This window comes from Physella acuta, unplaced genomic scaffold (assembly GCF_028476545.2).
Source record: "Physella acuta isolate Inbredline_101_S28 unplaced genomic scaffold, ASM2847654v3 ptg000533l, whole genome shotgun sequence".
Classification (NCBI taxonomy): Eukaryota; Metazoa; Mollusca; class Gastropoda; family Physidae; genus Physella; species Physella acuta.
In genome coordinates, this window is record NW_026732052.1 from 434,551 (window position 1) to 455,585 (window position 21,035).

Below are 21,035 nucleotides of genomic sequence, written 5' to 3' on the forward strand. Positions count from 1 at the left end.
TGTTTATGGTTAACTGACATGAAGATCTAGCTAAATAACTTCTAGTCTAGGCAACATATTTTTGGGCTTACTAAAAGCACTCAATAAAAGTCGTAAAATTTGACAGGTATGTCGTAATGTAGATTACAATGCGCATGCGCATTACACTCAGCTGCTTCCGAAAAATAAATGCGGAAACTAGATCAATGATAATTAGTAAACACGGCATATTTTGAAGTGTTCAACCTTAAATACTTTTAGTGAAATGATTTAGCACTTAACAATTGTCTTCTAATTTTGAAGACGGCTATTGGACTTCAGCTATTGACTAAGGAACACTTGCATCGCTAGGTGACCCCAATCAATGTACAAGGTTATGTCCCTTGTATTATAAACATGGCATCAATTGTGGGCTTTGAGAAAATATCTTAAAACGCCTATTTTCATAATCAGAATACTCAACCCTTCTATTTTGGCGATATGTATGCTTCACCATATTCATCGGGAGATAGTCAAAGTCACACATTAACATTTCTGGATAATAATGCATCAAAATGGAAAGGGATATTCACTACTGCCCTGAAAGGGGTAAGTTAGTTTTCCTGAAAAATAATTAAAAATAAATTGCCTGACTGAATAGTCTGAATACAATTTTAAATGCTCATCCATCATCACTTAAGTCTTAGATCTAGATTACTTAATTTTGTAACCCAATTAGGCCCTAATGCTTTTGTTAGGCCTACTTAGCTACTAACCATTAGTGACAATTAGGCTACAGGACAGTGAGTTGTAAGAATTGGTTGGTTGTACTAGAATCTACTACTTTTACTCTTTTAGTTACATTTTAAAATAAAAACAGACTTGATAACTAAACTTCAAACATTGGCTTACATAACATAACTTTTTAACAAAAGCCTCAGAATTTAGTAAATAATGTCAACACTAACTGAATGGCAACCCTGTCCCTAACTTAAATCCTACCTAGTACTAGTAGTAGTACCATCATAGCTTCAACCCTGATCTCTAAGTTACTAAGTACTCTCTTAACTAGTATTTCTCGCTAACTTGGAGGCGTGGTCGGTTGCTAACAACAATATGGCGCCCGGACCGGACGTTTGATTTCCGGCGATTTTACGGCCAAATTCCAGAGACCTTCAACTAATTACATTTAAAAATGTTTACCACGCGCAAAATGGCGGGATTTCCGTGTCATAACAACAAACCATAAGTGGCAGGGTTAGATATGCCAGAAAAGCATTTTAAAATTTGGTTTGGAGAACGGAGGCTAAATTCAAAAGTCGGTCTCATTCAAATTAATAGAACTTCTAAAATATCAGCCCGGAGGTCAAAAAAATGAATTGGAGGTTGTAGAATTATTAGTTTTATCATTATATGAAGAAATAAATCAAATATTGCATGCACTTTTTAAAATAAGACACGACTTTTGAATGACAACCAAATTTATTTATTTTTTTAAACCACGTGACCGCTATTTGATGATCACTAGTGGGGAACTCTGGGTACATGGCCACTTAAAAAGTCTAACCTATTTGTGGTTTTCTTTACGTTCAAGCTTAAGTAGAGTTGTCATGGAGAGGTGTGTTGGCCATGGCAGTGAGTGTCAATAAATATTAAATTAAGTAATTTAGTTTAAAATGAACTAAAAACTTCAAAATTAGTGCCTAATGGATTAAATATGGATGTCTATCATTCAGTAGTCATGTTTAATTTGAAATTTGAGTAAATTCTAGATTTAGTAAGAAAAACTACTCTTAACTTTAACTCTTACCAAAAGATTATTATACTTCTACTAGACTAGGGTTTGTCAGTATCTTTAGAGATCGCTGTAAAAACATGACATGAAAACTCATTATTTTCTGATAGTTAAAATAGTTTAAAAGGTCATTTCCTAATGTTAATTAAAAAGTAGAACGGTTTTGCATTTGTTTTCATGGTTTTGCAATCTGATTGTATCCTGTCTCTGCTTTTGTCTTCCCCCTGTATCAAGGTTAATTTTGCAAACATTGGAATCTCACTTTTTAAAAAGATAATTCTAGAGGATGAAAGATTACTGAGCAGATATATCTTATGTATTTGTAAATATTTGTTTCTAGATATTTTGACTCCGACATTAGTTATACTCTTTTGAAATTAGTCACTGTATGTAGGTCGCGTTGCCACCATTGTTATATTTTTTCATCCCAATCTGCTGCTTTTTAGTTTTGATACACTAACAACAGCAGTCTTATGTAATGTGCAAACAAATCTCCTAATTTATATTAATATTTTAATCTATCTTCCATTTATTCAGCTCTGGATCTAAATATGTTTTTTCCTAAAATTTATTTTCGGCAGACTAGACAAGAATCAGGCGTAGGTTACCTGTCAGTCGCTATACACTAGCCATGTGCTAATTGTAATTTTAAGTTTTAAAGTTCTACTTACCATTATTTATAGTTATGTGGTGAAAATCAGAATTCATACACACATAAAAACATTGATCTGATAACTTTAGTTCATTTATAACAAAATGGCTTAAAGATTGGCTCTACTTCACCTGCCCAAAATAATCAGGCAGTTATATGCACATTACAGTGCTCAAGTGGTTTACTTAAGTTGTCTGACTATGTAGTTCTTTCAATCAATGTATATATATAAAACATTGCTTTAGAAACATTTTCATATTTCCGTAGCACATTATTTTTTGGGGTTAGGGGAGGAAGCCAACACAAAAATATACATTTTGTATTATTTTTATTCAGTTCAACAACGTATACAATTTCTTTATATCATTCTATCTAAACTCTGCAGATATGAACATAAATAGAACTGCAAGCAAAATAACTATGCTCTATTTATTCAAGTATACCATGACTTAGTCACAAATGGCCAATGCAAAAACAAGGGGATTCCACCCCTCACAAAAGAAATCCACTAAAAAAACTGAGCTAAAAAGAAAATCTTTTTATTTTTATAATATGATTTTTTAAATATTTTTTTTTAATCAAAACCCTACTTCTACTAACACCTGTTTCTGAAGCATCTATTTCCAGGCAATATTAATACTTAATACCAATACTCCTTTATAGACTTTAGTATATATTTAATTTTAGAAGTATTGGTGTTAGCTTGTCTGACAATAGTCTCTTCTGAAACTGAAAGGCGTGTTATTAACATTGTGATCTAATTTTAGTGTTCTAAATAGAAATTAGAGTTAGGACTTGGTTTAATGTTGCCATTAGCTAGTTATATTAGTATTTAGTTAAAATTGAGTTTACTATCAATAATATAACACCTTTTTTGTGATAATTTTATTATTTTTTTCATTATCTGACATTAGTATATAAGTATAACACACCCCAAATTTTTGTCTTCTTTCTTAATAAATGTAACCTCACCTTGTTACATTCTGATTCATGTTAATTTTATTGTTAACTACTGAGTAACTTTTAAGTAATTAGGCTTAAGTTAATCCTAATATAAATTCTAAATATAAGCTTCACTACTTTATTTAACATTAAATTTAAAAAATTCTCACTTCATGTCTGATAGACATGATGCATCTTGATGACTTAAACTTAACACAGTAATCTGTTTGCTCTTTATAAAAACCAGGGTAATCATTTATCAGTAAAGTAGCATAATAATACTAAAGAAGGGTCTTTTCTTTTACTTATATTTTCTTATCTGGGCTATTCTAGTTTAGGTTAAATTAAACCAACAAAGTCTCTTGTACACTAGCACAACAAAATATTTATACTCACCTATCACTGTCATGTCTCATCCATAATCCCAATCTTCCACAACCTAGATCTATTTTTATAAATTACTTTTGACTCTACAAAACAAAATGATGACTCTTAGCAATTCTACAAGAACTACAAGTCGATTACAAGTAGGTGTGTATGGCCAACCACAGGATTTTCTACTGACCAATCACTTGCTGATTGGTTGGTTAGGGTTGACTAATTCTTTACCTTGTTGACCAATTGTGTGCGGCATTAATAAAACTATTTCCTATCTTGTATTTTAGAATACTGTCACATGATTCCTTCCCACCGCTTTCATATATTGACAGTTCAAATTTCTTTCTTTAAATTAGGATTCACATTTTTAATGGATTATTGTTTATGTTTATTTCTTTTGAAGATCAGAGCACGTTTAATATGTTCATAATCTATTATTTTTATAAGTATTTGCTTGAAAGAAATTAGGTATAGTCACTGGGAATATTTTCTCGTCAACTTTCTTTTATATTCGTATATAAAAGTATAGGGTGGGTATAGCATGTACAGTGGAATCAGGCTGTAGAAGGTTTGTGACAAAACCTCAATTTTTAGAGAAAGTTCTTAAAATATCTTCTGTATCAAATTTGTCAAAATCACAATTCTGATTATTTACAGAATTACTGTACTTTCCCTATCAGAAAGTAAAATATAAATCTAGAGAATTTCATTTTTGTGTTTATTTGTATAATTCAGTCAGGTTCATCTGCAGAAAGAAACTTAATTTTGTTTTCTCTACCATAAATGATTGATCTAAAGAGTCTCTCTGTCCTGTATAAATTTTGTGTTAGTAATTTTATTTTGCTTTCTATTTTTTATAGGTTCAAAAGCAAGTTCATCCTTGTCTAGCAACCAAAGAGGATGCTTTGGATTATATAGAAAATCTTATGATAAGACTACTTGGAACTCTGTGTTCAGCTCAACCACATTCACCAGAAGATGTTGATGAGCGCATTTCTAGAACATTTCCAGACCCTATTGACAAATGGGCCATGCGTGATGCACAGAATGCCCTCAAAGATGGCAAAAAGAACTCTACCATTGTGCTCCCAGTTGATAAAATTCTTCCACTTCTCAGGGTAAATAAAAGTTTATTTGAATTCTACAATAAAGGAAATAAGCAGTGCTTGTACTAAGGTTTTCATTACAGCGTTAAGCTTATTCTTATAATTTTTGTTTCCTTATCTGAGGGTATAAGACATTTTTACATTGTTAAAATTGTTGTATTATCTTTTTTTTTAAAGAGCTAAGTGGTAATTGAGCTGTGAATATGTCAAATTAAATTCTCCCTTGGGTTGAGACATGTAATATGTACCACTTATTAGTGATACAGATATATTAATATTAGTATAGAAATTCCTCTTACATTGCTATGGAACTGTATTGCAATTTTCTTTACTTCAGTGATCCAAACCTGATTTCATTTTATAAGTAATTAACTCATTTAATTGCGAGAATATAAACACTATTAATTATCTTAATTACACCACACCCGAACCTCTCAGTATCTGATTTATTTTGATATTTTTTCCTACACAGGATGAGCTGGGTTACAGAGTGGATTACAATCTGGCATTATACATAACAGCAGTTTTAGAGTATATTGCTGCAGATATTCTTAAAGTGAGTTGAGCTAATTGTTTTTAATTTTAATTATGGAATTGATAACTGCATCAGTGCATATTTGATTGATATTCTTATAAAAATCATGTTTTTCTGTGTGCTTATAGTATTACTTTGAAAACTGTCCCTGCCAAATTATTTTAACATATATTTGCTTTCTACAACAGATTTCTGGTATCTATGTAAAAAACATCAGACACACTGAGATAAGTTTGCAAGACATCAAAGTGGCAATATGTGCAGATCAGGTAAGTTAACTGTTTTCATGTGAAGAAAAACTTCTGACCGTGTCTTTGTAAAATGCTTATCTAGTACTCTCCCTGATGGTAATTAACTGTGGCAGAAAAATTCATGCTAAGAGATGAAAAAGGAATTTAAAATTCTGGTCATAGATATTGAGATTATTTCTAATTTGTTTTTAGGTTCTTTACGATATGTTCTTTCAAGAGGAGGAGATCTCGGTTATGGTGGAGGACGAACCAGTGAGAAGAGAAAAGATGTCTTACGAGGAAATTGTGAAAGACCTAATTATGGAAGAAACTCAGTATCTTAGAGATTTGAACATGATTATTCGGGTTTTTCGCGCCCCTTTTGCAAAATTCTTTCCTCGTTCTAAGGTAAAATAAATTGGTTACAGACTTGATCGTTTGTCTTATTTTAAAATTACTTTTTTTTAATTAGATGATTCAATGCTTATTTGAACTATACAGGATCTTGAAGTAATCTTTATTTGAACTATACAGGATCTTGAAGTAATCTTTAGCAATATTCTGGACATCTATGATTTTACTGCCAAGCTTCTCAGCTCTGTGGAGGATCAAGTTGAAATGGCACAAGGGGAAGCACCATTAGTTGGAACCTGTTTTACTGATCTTACAGAGGTAACTTTGAATAAGTGATTATTTATTTATATAGTTTGGTGCCATTTAGCAGCAAAAATGAGGTAAAAGGTAACAACTGCATTGAGTTTTTAAGCTATCTCTGTTAACATTGTCTGACTGTATTGTGTATACACTTTCTCATGTTCTTGATATTTTAAATAATATATCTTATTCCTCATAGGGAGAAGAATTCAGTGTCTATGAACGATATGTGACTGATATGATAGCACCTAATGGGAAAGGTCGACTCAATGCACTACTTATGAGAGATGATGTTATTGCTTACTTAAAGGTATTGTACAGTTTCCTTTTTAAGTACTTTAAAAGCTAGAAACTTTTCCAAGCAAATAAGTACTTTTTCTATCACAAATGTGATTACGAAATTTTTTCTGTTAAAACAGGAAGCAGGTAATGGATTCAGAGAAGCATTTAAATATGTTTTACCAAAACTCCTAATGGGTCCTATGTTTCACTGCCTCCAGTATTTTGAAATAGTTAAGGTAAGAAAGCAAAAGTGTGTTGGGTGTCTGTTTAGTTTTCATGAAGTATGTAAAAAGAAAGATTAAAACTCAGTTTTTAACCTTACTTGAAATACTTGTGGCAGCATTCAAGCACATGTAAATAAAAATATTTTTTGATAACATTCTTTAACTCACTTATTCAGGCACTAATTTGTGTAAGCCCCAGTGATGAAGACAGAGAATGTTTAACCCAAGCTGATGGACTTTTACAAGCACTCAAAGCCCGGCTTGAAAGGCAACTTAGTAACATACCAAAAAGAAAGAATTGGTGAGTGAATTAACTTTTTGTTTATTTATCTTGTGAAAGTTGATATCTATTTAGATTTGTTATAAAATGTTTATTGTAATGACTAAGTTAGTTGTATGAGCTTAACTTGTTATATTTTTCAATTACCTCAGGGAGTTGTCATTGAGAATGCATTCCCACTCAAGGTCAGCTACTGTTCAAAAGATGACAGAGATTCAGAAAAGCATTGATAACTGGGACAGTAAAGATATTATTCAGATGTGCAGTGAATTTATCATGGGTAATGGATTATTTCAAATCATATCAAGTTCTTATAAATATGTGTCTTGCAGATACGTTCCTTGTGAACCACTCTTAACCCTGATCATTACTGCTAAAGTTTACATTATTTCATGCCATTGATTTATCCAAAACCTTTTATTCTTTTTTCTTTTTTTATTCACCATATTATTTTAAAAGAATCAATATTTTATTCCAGAGGGCCCATTAACGAAAGTAACTGGTCGCCGGACCCCCCCTGAAAGATATTGTTTTCTGTTTGATGGGCTTATTATATTATGTAAATCAAATCCTAGAAGGACATCAGGAACAGGTCCTGTTTCTGAATACAAGCTGAAAGAGAAATTTCTCATCAGAAAAATAGAGGTTGTGGATAAAGAGGACACAGAAGGTAATATATTTTAAAAAAAAAATTAAAAACCAGTCATTCTTTGCCAAGTTATTTTGGTTTTAAGAAAACATTTTTTCTAATTTTAAAGTTTCTCAATTTATTTTTTCTTTCCTCACTCCTTCTAATTTAAAACTATTTTAGAATTGTTTTTAGTTATTTAAATCACTCTAGTTAATTTAATGTTCAGTTCAAAAGAGGTAAAATAGCTATTTATCTGTTTTTACACAGATTTGAGAAATGCTTTTGAAATCCATCCACGTGAGCACTCACACATTGTGTTACAAGCCAAGACTAGTGAAGATAAGTTTAACTGGATGGCTGCTCTGGTTTCTCTGCAAACAAGGAGGTATTACTTTACTTAATTTCTTTCATTTTGAAAAAATATTTATAGTCATCAAACATATTAATAGTTAATTTTTCTTTTACTAAACCATGGGACAGAACATTATTTAGATTGTTAGATTATTCATTAGTCCTATTATAACTAAGTTTTAATCAGAATATTTGTATGGAGTTTGAAAAAAAGAACCAACAGAAAATGTTTTTCAATCAATTAGTATGCTTGAAAGAAGCCTGGATAGTATGTTGAGGGAAGAAGAGAAGAACAACCCTCTGATACTGCCATCTTCTAGTCAGTATGAATTTGCAATGGAAGATTCATCAAAAAACATAATATTTGAAGAAAATCAGGACTCATCACATGAAAGTCCACTCATTAAGGTATTTTTTTTTTTTTTGTTAAAACAGGAAACACACCATAGAGAAATAAGTGTAGTTTTTAGAGGTTCTAAAAAACTTTAAATTGTTATTAAACAAATAATTACTGTTTGCTTTACTTTCACAGGGAGGACAGCTTGTTAAATTGGTAGAAAGGCTAACATACCACATGTATGCAGATCCACGTTTTTTGCGCACATTTTTATTGACATACCGTTCCTTTTGTAGTTCAAGAGAACTTCTAGATTTGTTGGTCAAACGGTATCTATTGTCTTTTATACAATTTTTTAAATAGATTTTTTTTTCTACTTATTTGTTTAATTTCAAGTATTTCTCAAAAATGACTAACTTTTTTTTTTAATTTGTTAAAAATGGAGTGGTAATATGTTAATTTTTTCCCTAGCTTTGATATTCCTGAACCTAACTTTGGTAGTCCAACAATGGATGATAATGCTAGTCTTAAGATGAGAGAAGACATAAAGCGCTTTCGTAATGAATATGTTAAACCTGTGCAATTTAGGTAATGGTCTTTTTAAAGCTTTTTCTTCAAACAGATTACCTCTGTTAATAATGTACTCTGCTACCTTGTTTTCAATGAAATAATACATCTTCTGTTATTCAAAGGGTTGCTAATGTTTTCCGTCATTGGGTAGACAACCATTTTTATGACTTTGAACGGGACCCAGAGCTGCTGGTCAGACTCAATAAATTTCTACAAAATATCAAAGGCAAGGCCATGCGAAAAATGGCTGACATTATTTCAAAAAGTATACAAAGGAAGGTAATATCAAGAAGTTTTTACCAACCAATTTGTTAAAATTAACTTTATTTCTAACTATACAGCCACAATTTAATTACAAAAATGAAAGTTAAATGTTGAAATTAATAATTTTATTATCATTTTCACATAAAGAAAAGTAAAGTTTCGCTTTAGACCCAGTGGTTCATTGGGTAGGAAGTAGAATTTATATATTTCTTTACCACTGCATATATTCTTTTCACATACACAACCATAAAACCCAAACTATTCCACACATTTTAACTTTGCTTGTTATGAAACAGCTTGATAGCTCAAACACAGAGAGAGAGTTTACATATCAAGAAAAGAAACCAAAGATTGAGTGGCACATAACTAAGAAACCTGAAGAGTTTAATCTTATGACGGTAAAAATATTTTTCCAGATCCTTTATAAAAAGTATTATTACTTTAAACTATGGACATATCAGTATCTTAAACAAAATACTTAAAAAATGTTACCAATTATTTGTTGATGATATTTATTTCTGAGTAAGTTTTTGATAAGAATATTTGCATTGATTTTTCTCTTTATTTTCTAACTCCATAGCTTCATCCAATAGAAATAGCTCGTCAGGTAACCTTGTTAGAGTTTGACCTCTACAGAGCTATTAAGCCATCAGAACTTGTGGGTATGCCATGGATGAAGAAAGATAAGCAACAAACTGCGCCCAATTTGCTCAAAATGATCCACTTTTCAACTAATGTAAGAACATCTGAATTTTTTTTAATGAAGTCTTAAAATTTTATTTTAAGAAAACCTTTTGATATTTTCTATTAAGCATTTACATTTTATTTTAAATGCTGTATTTGTTGTTGCTTTTCCACTTTCAGTTCACATATTGGCTGGAATTGTTTATTGTTGAAACTCATAACCTAGATGAGAGGGTGGCGGTTATGTCCAGAGTTATTGAAGTGATGATGGTGTTTCAAGAGCTCAACAATTTTAATGGAGTGCTAGAGGTGATTGGTGCACTCAACTCTGCATCAGTCTTTAGACTGGAGCATACCAAAAGGGTAAAAAATTTCATATGGATATTATTTTCAATTTTAAAAAATTTCATTAAAATATAACTTTACTAAATCAATATATATAATGTATTTAAAAGAAAACTGGTTAAGAGAAATGAAAGCAATCCATATATTTTAATGTAAAATAAATTGTACTGGGACCATTAACACACTCTGGGATGTTATAGTCGAGTGGTATATCATATATATATATATGATTTCTGGACCCTAGTCTCTGTGTTCACGGAGCTCTGATGAGTGCAGTACCAGACTCCATTCTGGGAAAGTAAAGTTGCCTGGGCAATTCCTTAACATGCATAGATCAAGGAAACAGAGTAACACTTCAATCTAAAGAGGACTTGACTTTATTAATATGCTTTAACAAAGTTGTAGTTATATCAAATTTTCAAACTATGTTCTTCCAGAAATGTTGCTGGTTTTAGTCATAGTTTCTGCTCTTTAGTTTTAGCTTTAAAACATCATGGAATACCTTCTTTATATTTCTTAAAATAGGAGCTTCCCAGTAAATACCAAAAAGCTTTGGAGGAGGCATCAGAGTTAAATAATGATCACTTTAGAAAATACATTGAGAAGCTGAGATCCATTAATCCACCCTGTGTCCCATTCCTTGGTAAGCAGATGATAAACACTACATTAAGTTAAAATATATGAAAAATCAGTTACTTTGAATAATTTAAAATTAGGATATTAGATGCACTAATAATGATCTTTGTTAAAAAAATATAGGTATGTACTTGACCAATATTCTCAAAACTGAAGAAGGCAATCCAGATTTTGTAGCTAATGCACCAGAGGGAATCATAAACTTTAGTAAACGAAGGAAAGTGGCCGAAATTACAGGAGAAATTCAACAATATCAGAATCAACCCTACTGTCTAGATCAAGAAAATTCAATTAGGGTATGTCGGAAGAAATTTTTTTTAATAAGTTATTTTTTGAACACAATGAATGTGTCTATAAAAACTAGGGTGATTTGTAACGGTTTATTTTAATTTATGAATACAGGAATTCTTTGCAATGCTTGATCCACTTAAAGAACGGAAAATGTCAGAGAAAGAGCTGGAAGACTATTTGTATAAAACTTCGCTTGATATAGAACCTAGGGATGGGAAGTTAGCCAGATTTGTAAGTTATTTTCATTAACCAACATACATAGCTTTTTTTTATATAAAAACTTGATAAATTGACATGCAAAATTATACTTCATTTTAGGTCTTCTTTCATCAGAAGAAAAACAACACAAGGGAACAGTAGTTTGATTAAAATGTCATTGTATTCATAACATCAAGTCATTTATTCCTTGCTTGTTTTTAAGTACTCTTATCAATAATAAAAACATTGTTTTTTCAACGAAGGGGAAAAGATTTCAAGAGTATTCCTTGAAAAGCCCTGGAATAAAGCCCAGCACTAATAGACATGGTAGCAGTACAAAGAGTAACACTTTACCGTCTTTGCCTAAAATGTCAGAGGAAGATGATTCTTCACACTCAGCCTGTAATACACCAACTTCTCCACATAAACCACAGAGCCCAACAGCCACTGTGTTTGCAAATTCCCCTGGTAAGATTCAAAATTTAAATCCAATAAAAATGGTAAAAATAAAAATGAAATTGTTAAATCACTACAATTAAACAAGTTTATGTTAAGAATTTAGCGGGAATATCAGATTGAATTGCTGATAATACTACATTTTTTTTTTTCATTCATTCTCCACAGAAGCAAATTCTAATTCAACTTCTAACAGAGAGATTCATGGACCACACACACCCTCCTTCAATCCAACTGATGCACCAGAACTCCGGCGTACACCTCCGCCATTACCTCCTCGGCGTGGCAATCCATTTGTCCCTGAGCCACCCCCGCCGCCACCTCGAATAGATAGTGACAGACCACCACCAGTTCCTCCCCGACGGGACTCAATGCCACAGCATGTTGCACGTTCTCAAAGTGTATCAAATACCACAAATGGTACACCTCCCATATTTTCTTACAATTCATTCACGTGTCAAGACTCTGAACCTAGTGATGACCGGCCAGTGTTGCCACCAAGGACGTATCTTGAAAGGCTTTCACACTACAGAAAACAGAGCAGCTAAAATAAGAGACTAATCAAAGATTTTGTTGTTGGTTTTTTTCAAATTCAAAATTAAGAAACCTAGAAAGAAAACAAAATTTCATTATGGATTACTTTTTCTTACAAAGGCTGTTTTCAGTAGGTGGATCCACAAATTGTTAAAAAAAAAATTCTAAAAATTGGAGCTGGTCTCTCCAGTGTGAATTGGCTTGTGCTTATAGTTGCAGGTGGTTTCCTACATCTACCTGCACCTGTGAAGTGGTGCTGAACAAATTTTTCATGAGTGAACATTGGCTGTAATGCCGGAGAAAACTTACTCCTGAGACCACAACAAAGACTTTCTGTAAGAGACTCAACCAGCAGAACCTGAGTGAATCTGGTCCATTGTGGTCTAAAACGATAGCTGGTACAGTTGCGTCTATTCACTGCATTTATTTTTCAAGACAGTTTATGTAAAATACATTGATGTGATTTAAAGAGGATAAACAATGCAACAGTATTGGTACCAGTGCCATCTTTATCTGTTGTTCTATAGGTCTCTAGTGTTTGCTATAAGCTGTGATGTTTTAAGACTAAGAACTGTTCATGTCCCTGTTTACAGTCCTGGTCTTAATAAAAAAAAATACAATTATTTAAACACAAAAAAACCTTTGAGATAACTACATATTCTTACAATGTAGAATAATAATGTATATAATTGTACATAATTTAAATGTCTTTAGCTAGAGACTATTTTGACTGGCTTTTATATATATCAAATGTGATGAACTCATTCGAGGTCATCAATTCATTTTGTTGGCTGTTTCAAATGTTTGTGAAACACTATGTACATTTTTTTTTTGTGAACTGATAGGTCAGTAGGTTAATTGCTAACATAGCTTGACCAGTGTTGGTCTGAATGCTACAATAAATAGTGCACTGTAGACTACATCTAGTAATAGTTAGTTTCACAGATATAAGAAAAGGTCAGTAGGTCACTTGTTGACACTATTTGATATCTTTTGTCCATTGTGCCATATCATTTAGTGTTATTATGAAACACAAGGTTAAATGTTCACTTTCACCAGTTTTTTTTTTTTTTTTTGTAAAATCTAGTTTTGTGAAAGATCTCACTGTAACATAATGCCAACATAAATTTATTTGCCATTCACTACTATAACCTGCCACAGCAAAGCCTCGGGAATATAACAAGTACCATCCAGTCATAGCGTATCTTTGTGTATTAATATAATTACTAGAGTTATGATGTTTGATACAAATTGTTTCAAGATACACATAAATGTTCTTTCAAAATAGAAACATTGTACTCATTTTAACAAGAAGCATAGTAAAGTTGTATTGTTGTTCTTGAGGGAAGGTAATCTACCCAGGGCTTATCTTTTCTAGAAAGGGTCCAGGTTGCTAGTAGTAGTCTCTGTGGCCCAAAATCTGTTATGAGTAATAATCATATAAAAATAAAATTCATTAAAAATTGAATCTTTCTTTTATTTCTTATACTTTGGTCTCTACATTTCTAATTTTCTAAATCCGCTTTATATTGAATTTGCAAACAATGGTTTTGAAGGTTTTTTTTAACTGCTTGAACAATTCATAGACAAATTATGAACTATCATTAAATTGGACAAGGCAAAAATAAATAATGAATTGCAAAAAGAGCATAGTGCTTAGCTGGGTACAATTTTTGTATTATTAGTTGCATCATTGCACTGCTGAAGGTCTTGGAACTAGGCATCACCAAGGCTACTAAATTGATGGTACATTTTCACCCCATAGAAGCACATTTTTAAAGATGCTGCTATTGTGTGGGTGGATCCTCCTGTGAAGCCTTGTTTTATACCTTTTTAGAATTACATCCAACAAACAGAGTAGTGGTATTCAAAATCATATTTTTTACTTATAAATATTACTATTCGAGTCAGAATTAGATTTTCTTTTTAATAAAATGCCGACTAAGAATCATGATAGGCTATTCACAAAACAAACAAAACTAGACTTTTGCTAATTTTCAATTTCTTTTACTATTATTAAATAGATTTATTACAAAGTAAACAATCACAGTGAGTTACAAGTAGAATTGTGTTATTTTAGTAATTTAGTTCATCAGCACATTTTGTGCAATATTCAGCAATCTTAATTTTGTATGCTAATAAATATGAATGCTAGCCTGATTACTGGTAAATAAAACCAGTAAACTACTTACCTATGCAAGAGCTAACACTGCTAATACAATTTTCTACTAAAAAAAAAAAAATCTTCAAATACATTTCAGTTTATTAAAATTTTTGTTATAATGCCCAGCCACTTAACCTGTTGTTTAGTAAAGCTGTGTCAACACTCTGTGTGTTGGAAATTTAATGCCTTGTTTTCATAGTACACATAAGAAATTGTTTTATTAACCACAGCAGCTTCACTCACAAATATAGTTTAAAACTATAATTCATACAATTAAAAAAAAAAATGAAGCTATTTGAGCTAATTAATTAATTAAGTTGGCAGTGTTGCTTCTTCATCCATATCATTAATAGTACACCATGGCATAGCCTTCTGTAAGTTGACAATTGCTTGTTGAAAATTTTTCACATCTTGCAATTCATTCAAGGTAAGAGATTTAAGTTTTCTGAAAGAAAAAAAATTAGGTTTTCAGTTTATACAGTTCAGTTAAATTTATTAATGCATTTGATGTATGGTTTAGAAAGCTCAAAAAAAAAAAGAAACTTAACGGAAAGGTCGTATAAAAGGATTATATTCAACACAATCCTGTATTAATAAAAATAAAATGTGTTTATCAAAAAAAGATGTGATATTTACTTTAGTTCAGCCAGTCCCATTAAACCTTTTTCTGTGATCATAGGGCAGGTACTCACTTCCAGGTGTACCAAAGTATCCTTGACATGAACAAGCAGACCAAGAGCTTCATCGGATATACAACGACAACCATGCAGCCTGATCTTTTTCACGTGCTGCAAATTATCTGCAATAACATAAACATTTGATGAACCAAACTAAATTTTAACTTCTGGTTTCTCATACTGTTTTACTTTGACAAAAGATTTACTGATAATGAATGAATGAGTAAGACACTTACACCTTTATATCAACGCTTTAATGCATTAAAAATAAGAAAATAAACATGTTTTTTTTAAGTTGTAAAAGTAAAACCTTGGTCACAATATGTATTGAAAACATTTAAGCTTTAAAACTATTAGTGCAACATTTTTCCAAGCCAACCACTATTCTTTAGTTGATAACCCTCATGCACTTATCTTAAAGTTCGAAAACATTTCTCCAATATAGATTGATTTAACAACAGATCCACCCACAATCAAACTGACAAATCAACATGATTTTACATAAGCATAGCCATCCTGAATTGCTTGTAACTGTTAAGACTATACCCATTTTGTATTTGAAATATGTTATGCTATTATAAAGATTTTTAACAAAAAAAATGGCATAATAATAGTTAAAAACAGAGACATACTCAGATGTTCAAAACCCATGTTGATGACGTCAGTGGCAGTTAAATCAATCTCTTCAATCTTGTAATCTTCAAAACTTGTTGTTGGCAATAGGTTGTAGTCGTTAAGATGGTTGCTAGACATTGTCCATTTGATACTGCCCCCATTTCTTAAAATCCATTCTGCTGCTGCTCTGTCTGGGCCTGCTAATTTGACCCTTTCCTCATCTACCCTAAGTATGTAAAACTCCAATGTGTTAGGCTATTTAAACAGAATTATTAATAAAGAATTCTACATATTCCTGAGTACTCATAATTAATTTAAAAAATAAAAACAACACCCAATCAAGTATGTAATTAATTTACAAAACAATAACAGGCTTCTTTTAGTAAAAGCTGAAGTGTCAAAACAAATCCGTCTTTCTCTGATAAATATTATTCAACATTCTCTAGTACATGATCAAATGAAAATAAAATAGTTAGCCATTCTGACTTCTGGAAAAATATAGAATTTTGTTAAAGAGTTCCTAATAATGCACTGACATTAAAAAAAAGTGTATAAAGAAAAACAACTTTTAGTTCAACAGCTTTAAGTCATGTCCTTATCTGACAATTAAAACTACTTTCTGTGTGTCTCAAATAATGTACAGTGCTATATAATACTGTAATACACTGCTGTGATAATATGTAACAATATCATTAGAAAATAAGTTCTGCTATTTCAACAACTGCTGCTAGAAAATTTTTAAAGCACTTGAGGATCTTTATACATTACATAAGTATTTTAGATGAGATAATTCAGGTAACTAAACAGCCAAGAAAATAAAAATAAATCTATACAATGTAACTACATATATTTTGATGTTTTTAAAAATCTGATTAGGCCTAATTTAAAAAAAAGGGCCTGTACATTCTGTGGCGTTGTATATAATAAAGTGGGAGTGCGCTCCCCTAAACTTTCTCATTTATTCTTATAAAACAGCAAGGGTTGACATGGCACATCCAGTGAAATTGGGTAAAACAAAACTACAAGATGTCTATTGTCTAGTATTTTTAGAAAACTAGCTAAAAAGGCACTCAAGTTATCACTATTTTAGTGAACTAGAAATCGAGACAATTAACCCTTTCATATACCAGAGTATAGGAGCTTATACTTATGCATGATGAAATTTTGTTTACCTCACTGAAACCGTATTCAGGTTATTGTGTTCACTCATAAAGTACCACTCCTTGTTATAGAAAAGCTCTCACTCAATAGCTGATAGAAACCTGTGTATCCGATCTAATAGTTATATGTGAAATTTTTTTCACCTAACTGAAACAGTATGCAAATTATCGTGTCACGCACAAATGTAAATAGACCTACAAGCAAAACTGATATTTTTCTACACAGAAAGTTGTAAAAAGTGTCAAAATCTCAATTTCTTTTCTTTATTTAATAATTTCAATACTAACCATTACTTCTCTTTATACTATAGCCTAAGTTGTAGGCCTTTCTGAGTTAGTAGCTCTAGAATGCTAACCTGAAAGTCAAATCCGGGTTCAAATTAGTGGATTGTCCCCTGAGTCCACCCAACTCTGATGGGTACTTAACTCACATTAGGGAAAGTGAAGGGGGCTGGGCATAGTGCTGACCACAATATCCCTTCAAATGCTGAGATCAAGAAGCATATGATTATGAACTCTATCTGCCCAATGGATCACCAGGTCTAAAGAGGAATCTTTACTTTTTTATATGAGTTAGTAATAATAACCAATGTAATAGTAGTTGAGTAAGATTATATTTTTAAAAACCTCACTTATTGAAAGCAACATCTATCCCCCAAAACTCCCTTTTCTGACTCTGAGCATAGATTGGTGATAAAAGCAGCAGGTTATATTGTTTTGAGACAGTGTAATGTTGAGCAGCAGACACATTTTTGTTGAAGGCAGCTGCCTGTAAAGAAAAAAAAAATCACAAATATATAAAGTTCAAATGGTAAATTTAAATAAATATTATTATTAAATATGTATAAAGATCTAATATTTGTCCTCTCTCTCTGTCTACACAATCTATAAAAGAACTCTGCTCTTTTACTATTTTTATATACCCTAAATAAATAGTCTATTAAGTCAAAATCTAAAGTAGTTTTACTAATGTATTATGTAATGTTAATGAGTATTGAGTAAAGACAAAATAGTAATGACTAGTTAGTAAATACTTAACTTAAACTACGCAGATCGAAGTTTTGTTAAAAAAATCAGGTATAGTAATTCAGGCATTAGTAATTACTAGTAATTAGAAAACCACAAGATCTAGTAGTAGTGGAGTCTATAAAATAGATTAGGTTTAATTATATTATAGAAACTTCATATCACATCATATAGATCATTAGTTAGTAAGTAGTCAGTATAATTTAGGCCCATAGAGATTATAGTATATAAGTACTAATATAATATTTTAACGAATATAATAACGTGTCTAAATTTTAAAAAGACCTTATATTAGTTAGTAATAATGAAGTAATTATTAGGCTTAGGGTAAAGCTGGCGCACTCTACACCACCTACAGTCTACACTACACACACTACTAACTACTAGTTAACTAACTAGTACTAAATATTGAATAATGCTGCACTGATAATCTATCATTTTAGGTGCGTAAAATCAGCCGAGGCTAGTAATGTCCAAAAAAGTTGCCTCATTGTTAAGGCTTTAATAGAAGTATATTGTGATATGTTTGCATCAAATATTATAGATAACTGAATAATAAACAAAAATCAATGGCTAAATATATCAATATAGGCCAGAAATTAACTTTAAACAGCAGTATTTGCGAGCAGGATTTGCTATGGGGTCGTCCATAAATGACGTCACACTCATAGGGGGGAGGGTCCGTATTTTTGTAATGGTGTGTGTTGAGGGGGAGGTGGGGAGGTTCAGATGGAGTGAAGTCACACTTTTGCATTATAAAAAAGCAATGTTAGTAAACGAATTTTAGACGTTATTTCGCGTTTAAGAAAACTGTTTTAAGAAATTGTAATAGGAGGAAATAGCCGCTCTTAGCTCAATAGAAGAAAGAAGAGAATAAGAAATCCTCACTCAATACACAAAGCTAGAGGCACTGGAAAACCATAATCTAAAACACAAACTCCAGAAGCCCAGTCCATCAAACAGACTACAAAGAACAAGTTTCATCAAAGAAGCAAAGAATCTAAAAAAGAAATATGAAATCGAAAACATCATTCCTGAAGTAATCAAAACTCAAAACATCTCCCCGCCTTGGATCTCCCACTGTCATTTAACCATTAGTGACTCAATAGACACCATAGAAAAAAAATCTGACTATGATCAAGAAGAACTAAAGAAAATAACAAATAAGCACATTAAGGATCAGTACCCCAGCAATATTTGGATTAGAGTATTCACAGATGGCTCAGCTGAAGATGCCACAAAAAATGGCGGGGCTGGCGTCCTTATTGAATGGCCAAGCGGAGAAAGCCTGGAAAAGTTAACAGCCACAGGCAGCCTATCCGACAATTTTAGGGCAGAAAAAGAAGCTTTAGACCATGCAGCAAACCTCCTGTCAGAACACCCTGAATCACCAAATAGTCAGATAGTATTTCTTACAGATGCTAAATCTGTCCTGCAATCCCTAAAAAATCCAGAGTCCTATACTCAATCACTTAGGACAGCACTAGAAAGGCTAATAAATACCTGCAGCAGAATTGTGCTGCAGTGGATCCCGGGCCACTGCCAGATCCAGGGTAATGAGATTGCAGACCAGCTGGTAAAAATTGGGGGAAAGAAACAACAACCGGAAATCTCGCTACACCCAAAAGAAATAAAAAGAATAATAAAAAACAAACAAACGCAAATGTGGTCTGACACACACCCTCACTGCAATAAAGATGATGGATATTATAATTTGACACGAAAACAACAATACATAATCTTTAGACTTAGAACAGGCCATAACAGACTAAATCAACACATGCATAAAAAACTAAAGGTTGGGTGTGGCAAAATGTGCCCTTGTGGCAAGGCCCCGGAATATACGGAGCACGTCCTTCAGGAATGTTTTTTGTATAGCCAGGCGTGAGTCAGACACTGGCCCCTGCTCACCCCACTCAGGGAAAAATTATATGGGGAAACTGCTAATCTGGAGACCACAGTCCGGTTTGTTCACGAAGTTGGAATTGTTGTCTAAATCCTCCACCATATTCTCAATTAAGAATGAAGAAGAAGAAGAAAGACACTTTTGCATTATAAAAAAGCAATGTTAGAAAACGAATTTTAGACGTTATTTCGCGTTTAAGAAAACTGTTTTAAGAAATTGAAATAGGAATTGATTTCAATACTCTATTTTGACAGAGTTCAGACAGATTTTTGAAAATTTTTAGATTGAGGGGAGGGGGGGGGGGGGGGGGGTAGGGGGTAAAAATCATTTTAAAAAGTGTGACGTCATTTATGGATGACCCCTATACAAAAAGCAGCCATCTGTAAGTTAGAGTGATTGCCCCTGAATCTCTAACTATAATTTTACAAAAAAAAAAAAAAAACTTAAACAAGATGGCTGCTAAAGTAAATACTAAATGTCATATGAGCTTGGTTGCATCTGATGAATCAGATGAAAACATCTGAAAAGTTTTGATACAATTGTTTAAAATTTAAAACAGGTACCAGGTACATTAGGCCTAATGAAATTTTGAAACATTTTTATAACTTTCAAAACATAAATCATAAATCCTTCTAAAAAACGTGAAATAATTACTAAAATTTAATGAGTCACCTTTTTTTCACATTGCTACTAGATCTAGATCTGGTCTCGGCCGAATTTACGTACATAGTACGTAGACCTACGTACAAGTTAAAGTGTTAAAGGCTAACCTAAACTAAAAAGTAAACGATAGATTACCGATTTTTACAGAGACTAACTACTAATTTTACTAAATTACTAAATAATAATCCTAAATAAACTAGTAATTGTCATAATTGACTAAATCTATGTGTAACAATTTGAATTAGGTTTCTAAATGTTTAATTTAAGTTACCTGTGTGCTTAATATGTGGCATTGTCTGGCTGAGATTATTACCGTAGGACGAAATCGAAGGATGTGTTGGATAAGTCGCATTATGATTTTTTCAACAGCACAAGACAACGACCAAAACAAAGATTTATAAAGGTCAGGGGTCACGGTGACATTAGTGAGCGTAAAACTAAATAACGACCTAGATCTAACTAAAACGCGCACTATGCTAGATCTATATTCT

At 32.0% G+C, this 21,035-nt stretch overlaps 3 protein-coding genes across 4 annotated transcripts in view; 2 read left to right on the top strand and 1 right to left on the bottom strand.

Annotated features, from left to right (window-relative positions):
* The window catches only part of LOC131945244 (distal membrane-arm assembly complex protein 2), a 65,835-nt gene that overhangs the window by 40,198 nt on the left and 4,602 nt on the right, over window positions 1-21,035 (top strand). The window lies entirely within an intron of this gene.
* LOC131945240 (son of sevenless homolog 2) lies at window positions 142-14,269 on the top strand. Its single transcript, XM_059306284.1, has 24 exons — window positions 142-567; window positions 4,586-4,843; window positions 5,304-5,387; window positions 5,555-5,635; window positions 5,810-6,004; window positions 6,131-6,268; window positions 6,450-6,560; window positions 6,670-6,768; window positions 6,933-7,057; window positions 7,189-7,316; window positions 7,515-7,706; window positions 7,935-8,052; window positions 8,264-8,426; window positions 8,551-8,684; window positions 8,827-8,943; window positions 9,048-9,204; window positions 9,486-9,587; window positions 9,770-9,925; window positions 10,054-10,236; window positions 10,744-10,861; window positions 10,978-11,150; window positions 11,257-11,376; window positions 11,607-11,811; window positions 11,968-14,269. The coding sequence occupies exons 1-24, from the start codon at window positions 460-462 to the stop codon at window positions 12,345-12,347; spliced, it is 3,645 nt and encodes a 1,214-aa protein (XP_059162267.1). The 5' UTR covers window positions 142-459; the 3' UTR covers window positions 12,348-14,269.
* On the bottom strand, window positions 14,319-20,982 carry LOC131945246 (ATP synthase subunit s, mitochondrial). 2 transcript variants are annotated; one of them, XM_059306295.1, is made up of 5 exons: window positions 20,816-20,980; window positions 17,582-17,718; window positions 15,807-16,015; window positions 15,134-15,296; window positions 14,319-14,942 (listed from the first exon to the last, which is right to left on the bottom strand). In XM_059306295.1, exons 1-5 carry the CDS (start codon window positions 20,894-20,896, stop codon window positions 14,810-14,812), a joined length of 723 nt encoding a protein of 240 aa, XP_059162278.1. In that variant the 5' UTR covers window positions 20,897-20,980; the 3' UTR covers window positions 14,319-14,809. The 2 variants fall into 2 exon arrangements, with proteins under 2 accessions (XP_059162278.1, XP_059162279.1); XM_059306296.1 differs by having other exon boundaries at window positions 14,809-14,942; window positions 15,190-15,296; window positions 20,816-20,982.

Excerpts from the sequence above, each read along its gene's own strand:
- LOC131945246 (XM_059306295.1), bottom strand. The coding sequence starts at position 20,896 with ATGCGACTTATCCAACACATCCTTCGATTTCGTCCTACGGTAATAATC. Across the intron at positions 15,297-15,806 it reads CATGGGTTTTGAACATCTGA|ATAATTTGCAGCACGTGAAA; the intron begins GTATGTCTCTGT and ends ATGTTATTGCAG. Across the intron at positions 14,943-15,133 it reads ATGGGACTGGCTGAACTAAA|AAAACTTAAATCTCTTACCT; the intron begins GTAAATATCACA and ends TTTTTCTTTCAG.
- LOC131945240 (XM_059306284.1), top strand. The coding sequence starts at position 460 with ATGTATGCTTCACCATATTCATCGGGAGATAGTCAAAGTCACACATTA. Across the intron at positions 6,005-6,130 it reads AATTCTTTCCTCGTTCTAAG|GATCTTGAAGTAATCTTTAG; the intron begins GTAAAATAAATT and ends TGAACTATACAG. Across the intron at positions 6,269-6,449 it reads GTTTTACTGATCTTACAGAG|GGAGAAGAATTCAGTGTCTA; the intron begins GTAACTTTGAAT and ends TATTCCTCATAG.